This window comes from Melanotaenia boesemani, chromosome 10 (genome assembly GCF_017639745.1).
Source record: "Melanotaenia boesemani isolate fMelBoe1 chromosome 10, fMelBoe1.pri, whole genome shotgun sequence".
In the NCBI taxonomy this organism is placed as follows: Eukaryota; Metazoa; Chordata; class Actinopteri; order Atheriniformes; family Melanotaeniidae; genus Melanotaenia; species Melanotaenia boesemani.
In genome coordinates this window covers 29,632,093-29,640,205 of record NC_055691.1, presented here as the reverse complement: position 1 = coordinate 29,640,205, position 8,113 = coordinate 29,632,093, and the positions used below count along the sequence as shown (strand labels likewise).

The 8,113-nt window shown below is 37.9% G+C and overlaps 1 protein-coding gene across 1 annotated transcript; it reads left to right on the top strand.

The window, feature by feature from the left end:
• Positions 1-2,672: 2,672 nt before the first annotated feature.
• Positions 2,673-7,625, top strand: bend7 (BEN domain containing 7). The gene is made up of 10 exons (XM_041995946.1): positions 2,673-2,848; positions 3,378-3,455; positions 3,542-3,892; positions 4,157-4,276; positions 4,352-4,698; positions 6,088-6,195; positions 6,413-6,530; positions 6,649-6,762; positions 6,914-6,955; positions 7,444-7,625. The coding sequence occupies exons 1-10, from the start codon at positions 2,767-2,769 to the stop codon at positions 7,500-7,502; spliced, it is 1,419 nt and encodes a 472-aa protein (XP_041851880.1). The 5' UTR covers positions 2,673-2,766; the 3' UTR covers positions 7,503-7,625.
• The last annotated feature ends 488 nt before the right edge of the window (positions 7,626-8,113 follow it).

Sequence of the window (8,113 nt, the reverse complement as noted above, 5' to 3'; positions counted from 1 at the left end):
CAAAAGTCCACATTAGTTTTATTTATTTATTTATTTGTTTTTGAGTGGTAGGCCCTCAAGAGTAAAAGCAAAATTAAATTGGTGTCAGGTAACGACATTTTTTTTTCTTTGCAACTTAAATTAAATTTAACACAAAAAGTAAGAAAATTTTAAGGCTGTTCGGTCAATTATTATTTTCAAGCGCTGCCATGTGTGTGCCAGTCACAGATGTATGACTGCAACCTAGATGGCGCCTAACTGATAGACATACATATAAGAATGAGAGTCTTCAACCATTATCTCCATAATCTGGAACTTTACTCCATCTTCCAGGATGACAACACACTCCTCCACAGCACCTGGATCATCATTCCTCCAGAATTTGGGAGTGGAGAGGATGGAATGGTCTGCCAAAAGTCCAGACCTCAACCGAAGCTAAGGCATGCTGTATATGCTAGCGTGATTAGCACAACTCTTGGTTGAGGAATGTGATGCCATCAAACAGCAAAATGTGATCATACTGGTCACCAGCATGTGGAAGAGGTGCCAAGTTGATGGGGCTGGGTATAAATCTTCCACACTGTAGTAGGGTCCCTAATGGTGTAAAAAGAAGAAAGTGTAAAAATGGTTAATATGTGTTTGTTTTTTTCCTTAGTACTTGAGAGTGCAATTATCCAATCCAAAGCAACTCCAAACAAGAGCGGAGAAGGTAGAATGGCCTGCCATAAGTCCAGACCTCAACCCAACTGAAGCTGAGGCATGCTGTACGTGCTAGTCATCAACACAACTCCTAGTTGAGGAATGGGATCAGTACCATTCACGAGAATATTGTAGAGGATTTGGTCTCAATTTTGGGAGATATATCCACATATTTACCTGTGTTGCTCATTACACAGAAGCACGATTCCCACAAGCTATATCTCATTGTAAAGGTGACTAACCAAGCTTTCCAACAATGTATAAAACAATGGCAACTTGTATTACTGAAGGGGAGAAATAATTGTCCACAAATTTCTTTACTTTTGTCCCAAGTTTGGTCCATCTCCAAGATCAAACATTCTCAGTCAGACTTAACAAATAGTGCTTTATGTGTTATTCTTTTGATACAGCATACAGATACAGTAAGTGACTGTAAACATATCCAACTGCAATTAAATATTATTTTGGGTTTCAAATTCAAACAGAAAATTCAATGAAAAAAACAAACTGTTTTTAATTCACAGCACATTATTTAAAATACAATTCAGGACAACTACATAAGCACAATGTAATTTTCTAGGGATTACAATACTTTCATTTATTTAAAAATACACACACACATATTTATATATGTGTGTGTGTGTGTGTGTAATATTTATATAATATAAAACAACAGTTTATTTCAGACTGACATTTTCTGTTACTAAAATCTGCCATGTACATTTTCATTGGCTTAGTTTTCTGATGCTGTAAGCCCACTCACCACAAAAAGGGACATAGTAATACATAAAATAAAATAATAAAAAAAAAAACACTTGCAATTCATTTAAACAGTTTAATTGAGAATAAAAGTACAATGAAAATATATTTAATCTTAAGACCAAGAAATTTAAACAAAAGATATGCCAAAAACTGTATGCATATGTGTGGGTGTAAATTTAGCATGTAGTTCAGGAAATATCTTTCAGAAGTAAACATGGGAAGACACCATGGTCGACTGTGGAATGTATTATTGTACTACCAATAATGTTTCTCAATGTAAATTCCCTAATAGTTGGAAATATACATTATGTGAATCAATCCAGTCAAATCTCTGTAAACAGTGGGACAGGCTGAGAACCAATACTGAACATCTGTAATTGTGAGACCTTTTGATTGCTTTACATAAAAAGTTGCAACAATTCTAAAAGCAAATCACTACATGTGCATAGGGAAACATCTGAAAATCTGTCAGTGTACACAGATTCTGCTTACATCCACAAGGACGGGTTATTACTATACTATGCAAAGACATGCTGCCACCCTCTCTCGGTCTGTGCTCCTTTGACATGGATTTCGGTAAAGTGGAAAACTATCCTGATGTGTGAAAAGGGAGCCTGAAATGCTGGGTGACCATGGCTGAGGTGGGGAGCTGTTTGCCCCTCTGACAGCAAACCTGTGTGAAGTTCCCAAAACCCAAAATACTGGGTTTGAGAATGCTGGAAAATGATGACAAAACAGATTGTTTAAAAAAACAAACAAACAAACAAACAAACAAAAAACATCTTTTTGCCTTTAATCGGTTTCAGATACCATCTGCTTTATGTGTCTGACAGTAATGAACAGTCTTTTCCAGCAAGTGTGCTTTTCCTATCGTCAAACATTTATCCTAAGGGACTAATTGTGTAGGTAGAATTTAAAAGACCACAAAGTTTATATTCATGGATTAAGAGTCTTCAGGTCTAATTATTGCTCTTGTTCAAACATCAGCTCGCCTGGACACTTCTGAGTCGACCTTTTAAATGAAACATACCATCAGGTGGCGCAAAGGGATATGTGAGGGATTCTTAATATTAAAGTCATTAATTTATTTACATGGCGAAAGGGAAGGGCCAGCATCATGCTGGGAAGGAGAATAAATTTCATCAGTATTTCCTTGGTCAAGTTAATCTCAAAACGGTAAGAACCTGCCGATGACAACATCCAAAGCGCAGGCTGAGAAGAAATTGAACTGATTAATAAGATATACGCACAGTGATTCCGCGGTGTGTATCATAGTCACTGATTTCGTCTTTCTGAAGAGCGATATCTGACTGCACCACTTACTAAATGAATCCCCTCCCGAGGATGGAGTTTGGGGAAAGGAAGAGGAAAAGGAAGTCGCAGAGCTTTAAACTGGTCACAGATGAAGGTAGGCTGAATGCAAATGAATGCAAGACCTCGCAAGACGCGCGACTGTGTCTGGGTGTTTGTCTGGCGCTGTGTGCCAGCAGAGACGAGTCCGTAAACAAAAGCAATGGCTACGACAATGCATGTGCATCGATTTTTACCACGAGCTGACACATTGGATTCAACTCCTAAATGACAAAGAGAAGAGAGAGGGGGGGGGGGGGTCCATTCTAGCCATCAATCTCAACATGGCTCATTCCAATTAAAATTTTATAAATTAAGCAAAAATGTAAACATTTCTGGCACATCCTTAACATGTTGCATTGCTCACTTTTTGTTGAGGCTGTCGGCTCCAAACGTCTGTCGACAACTTCATACTACCCACAGGTGGTGGTTTCTGCATGGGATGGGAGGGGGATGGGGGGTGACATCACAGCCCATCAGCATGTACATGTTTTAAACTTCACAAAGCAGAAACCAGCACCACGTGTTTTTATTACATTTATTAAGCTCAGTGGACTGCAAGTTTACTTCCATTATTCTGCTTGCAGATTGTGACCCTTCACATACGGTGAATTCCAGCTGCAAAGATGCCAATGGTGAAACTAAGGATGCTGCTGTGCCTGATGGTATGTGTCATTTTGAGGATAAATTAATGCAATATACCATTGCAGATATGATTAATTATACCCACACCCATTCTCTCCGAATATAGTTTGGCTAGGTGATGAGGGCATGGAGATCAAAAGGCAAATCACAGGAATGATGAGGCTTCTGAGCGATAAGACTGGTAGGGTTTATCAGCGTGTTGGAACAGAGCCGGGCAGCTCAACATCAGAGCTCCAGGATAGGCACCTGAGTTGGGTGCATCAACCTCCAGTCCTATCTCTTGTATCAGAAGACCACCAAAGCAGCAACTGGAGCTCCACAGGGGACCTAGAGCCTCCACCTTCAACCATATCCAGACCAATTCACAATGGACCAGGCTGTGGACAGTACAGCACCTGCTCCAGAACCCTGAAGATCCTCAACACAAAGGACTTAATCAGAGCCAATGAAAGAAATGGTAAGGTGCCAAGGCGTGGTTACAAAGAGACACAGTAAAAAAAAAAAAAAAAACACAACTTCAGTTGCCTACAGATAATTTAATTTTGTTGTAAATGTTCAAGATAATTGTGAAGCACACACTCGGAATTCTAGGCAAGTTTATCCAACTCAGACAAACACTCATTTGTGTGTATGTGCTTTTGTTGTCAGAGATATTGTATAAAAGAACAATGCCCTGATATTAGTAAAAACAATAACTAATCAAAGCACTTTAAATTCCCAGCAGATGTGCTCATCCCTGCTGTGCAAGAAACCCCCTGCTGTATGTGTAACTGTAAGGGCACCTTGCAGGCTATACTGTATGAGCTGCGTACCATGAGAAGGCTGATGCAGACTCAGAAAGGTCAGAAAATGTACATAAAACACACTTTGAGAAAAAGACAGAAAATTTTTAAATATAACACATCTCTTTTTCTAGCATCCTTTGGAAGGCAGGAACAGACAGCATCACCATGCCAACCTCGCCTTGGTCCAAGCTCAACTTCTCGCCATATGCCCCGAAAGAGGAGGCCTGTCTATAAGGTGGCTCAGCTTAGTGTATCCAGCACTAGAAGAGCTGCTCTTTCCACTGAAGGAACATCAACACTTAAAGCTGCACCTACAGAATCAGAAAAAAGGGAGGAATGTGAGAAACTAGACTCATCTACAGCCAATGTGCATCCCATTTCTTGTGATGTTTCTACGTTCCCAGCTCAGAACGATCCAGTAGCACAATCCACACTCAATCCGCTTCTGAACCAATTCCAGGAATCTCAGGCATTAGAGGTAACACACATGCTACTGTTCATGCACTGTTTGTAGCAACATATTTACACATGAATAATCTGGCAGATGGACGTATGCAGTGATTTCATACAGATGAAAAACACTGTCTTAATGTTCTTCCAGACTGAGGTTAGAGAACCAAGAAAGTTCTTGTCTGCATCACCAAACTTTTCAGAGTACAAGTGACTGCATTAAAGGCTCTTGCTAAGAATGTCATGTGACACTTGTTTCTAAGTGGAACCATTATTTTTCCAGATGGGTTATATTGTCTTACAAAACTGTCCATATCAATTTGGATTATTTTTTATCATTGTATCTATATTTTTTTATTTTGGCCTACTACTAATGACAATGATTTCTTTCTGTTAAAAACCATGTTTATCTGTTTCAGCCAATAATTATATGTTCCAATTCTGTAAGCAAATGCACACATACTATTTGTGTTTATTGTGCATTATACTCTCATTTCTGTCACAAAACTTTAGTTTCCTCACAAAAGTTATATCCAGACGTTTGTCTTGATCAGGAATAGTGTTCTTTGACTTTTGCGTTTTTGTAAAAAAAAAAAAAAAAAAAAAAAGAGGATTTTTACCCCTTTTAAATTTATGTGGTTAAAAAAACAAACAGCCCATTTTGGAGCCCTATAACTTAGAGACTTCATTCAAAGTTTAAACAAGTCAGGAAACATAACACTTTTACTATCTAAAAGGACATGTTGATATATTTTACATTCTTGACACAATCACAGGTTAGATTTTATGAAAAATTCGAAATCTCCACAAAATCCTCTGACATGACATCATGCACTCTAAGTCTGGCCCTCAAAATTATTCTAAAAGATTCATCAAATCTTTCACACCCACAGTTTTTCTGGTACATGCACAAATTATATATAAAAATGTAGGGATTTTATCTGGCTTTCATCCAATGTAATAAGCATTGCAATAGGTCTTAGGGTTTTCTCTCAGATCTCCTCAATACAGAGGGTACAACCATTCCTAGCTCCACTGGATTCCAATGTATTTTTTTCTCAGCATTTCTCCTCAAGTCAGGAGGTGAGGAGTGATTTTAAATTTTCAGAGAAAGTACATAAAAGCCCATACAATAATAAAATAATAATAATAAAATAAAATATATCTGTGTGTTTGGCAGACTGTTCTGGCACTTGTGGTTAAAGAGTTTTCTTTATAAGACTTCCCTTTGCAAACAGCGCTTGGTTGTTTGTGGGGTTTGTTGAGTTTTAAACCAACTCCTTTTCCTGTCACCACAGGTGCTCCGTCTTTGGGAAATGGCTGCCACTCTACTGAGCATCAAAATTTCTTCTGAAGTTTTTTAGTTATCCCATAATGTTTTATAATTAACCCTCTGCTATGTTTAACTTCCTTGCAGTCTGAGGTGCGCCTTGCAGAGGATTATGATGTGTTTATCTCAAAGGCTCAACTAGACTCCATTCTGGTCAACTATACTCGCTCGGGTAGCCTGTTATTCCGCAAACTGGTGCGCATCCATTCATTTTAAGAGTATACTGAATATCCCTGTGAAAACAGTTAATGTTAGAGGCATACAACATATATCCATTTATTTTAAAATCGACTTCTGCTCATTCATTTTTATCCAAATTAAACAAGCTCACCATGTAGTTGTTAACTATTTAGAAGCTACTGTCTTTTTTTTTTTTTTTTTTGGTTGGTCAAGATCTGTGCTGTGCGTTTAGGTATGTGCCTTCTTTGATGATGCTACCTTGGCTAACTCATTGCCAAATGGTAAAAGGAAGAGAGGGCTCAATGATAATCGCAAGGGCTTGGACCAGAACATAGTGGGTGCCATTAAGGGTAAGGGAGAGAAAATGATAAAAGCTCTAATCAGTCTTTTTATTGCTTTAATGGAACAATTTGAACACCACATTTCTGAAGATTCTGTTGTATATTTGTGTAACTTGTGTGTGTCCAGTGTTTACAGAGAAATACTGCACTGAACACAGAATAGAGAAGTTGCCTGGTCCACGAGACTGGGTGCAGATCCTTCAAGATCAGATTAAACTTGCGAGACGGAGGCTGAAAAGAGGTCTGCTAGGTAATTTATCTCTTTGTCTGAAATGAACTATACAGCATGTTTCTGTTGTACTTTGTGTCTATCTATCTATCTATCTATCTATCTATCTATCTATCTATCTATCTATCTATCTGCAAACCTAGTTCTTCATTTGTCTCCTTAGATGCTGTAGAAGTGGAGGAAAACTCAAACGAACTATCCACAAGTACTGACCTAATATTTAACTGTTCATATGATGCACAGCTAACACTCACAGGATTTAGCTCATGTCTACTTTTAGTACTATGCATCTCCACCATTCACCTTGCATTTTTACATCATCTTAGGAAATCTTTCCATCAGCCCCCTACTGAGCATACAATGGCTTTACCACTCAATGCTTCACTGTTGCAACACACACAAACTAGTGTTGCTGGCTTGCTCATTGGTTCAAGGGTCTTTGTCATGCTGTTGCAGTGACATTTGACATTTTCATGCAGCTTCCCAAAATGTCAGCTAATTATCTTCACACCATGCATCGTTTCCCCTCTTTCACCTCCATATTTTACTAAAGCTGTCACAAAAGAGCTTCTCAACTTGCTGCACAAGTTATTTTACAATTTAGTTTTTTTGTTTATAATTTTTTTTTGTTTGTTTGTTTCTGGGCAGGGGAAACTATATTACATGTTAACAGTTATTTTTCTCCCTTTATAGGTTGTGATTATAACAAGCCTGCAAGTGTGGAACAGACGGCGATGAACATGACTGGTTGATTCAACATTTGCCACAATAACCTTGCAGCACATTAGTTGTCTTTCTCTCTGAGTCAATTTCCTTTGCAACTGTGAACAGTTATGTGCAGTGGATATAAAGGCAAAAAACAGAATCAAAATAATGAGCCTAATTTTATCTCTATTTTTTGTCTCCATCATGAATATATAAGCTGTAAACTGTATATTTGTAGTCTTTCAGACTTTTCATTAGACCCAAATTTAACCACTGAGATTCTGGGACAGTTAACACTTAAGTATGACGTGATTAAGAAATCAAAGAAGTGACTTACTGTTTACATCATGAGCAAGAGCTTTAAATAGCAAACTTGCCTTTTTTTATGTCATCACCAGAAATGATCACAAGTTTCAATGGTGGCAAAGTACTGTAATGTTTTTAAACATTTCTTTTTTCTTTAAACATGTAGTCATCTGTTGTGAATTGTGCCTTTTAGGTGACATGTACTTCAGTGGATGTAATGTGCAATGCACGCCTGCCTTATTTGCCAACATTACATTAAAATGTAATCCATTTTTGGAAAAATTTGCAATTTAAAAGAGATTGATGGGCTCCATCTGACAAAGTGTAAAAAGTATGCAGGAATCTGTGAAAG

Excerpts from the sequence above, each read along its gene's own strand:
- bend7 (XM_041995946.1), top strand. The coding sequence starts at position 2,767 with ATGAATCCCCTCCCGAGGATGGAGTTTGGGGAAAGGAAGAGGAAAAGG. Across the intron at positions 2,849-3,377 it reads TAAACTGGTCACAGATGAAG|ATTGTGACCCTTCACATACG; the intron begins GTAGGCTGAATG and ends TTCTGCTTGCAG. Across the intron at positions 6,763-6,913 it reads GAGACGGAGGCTGAAAAGAG|ATGCTGTAGAAGTGGAGGAA; the intron begins GTCTGCTAGGTA and ends TTGTCTCCTTAG.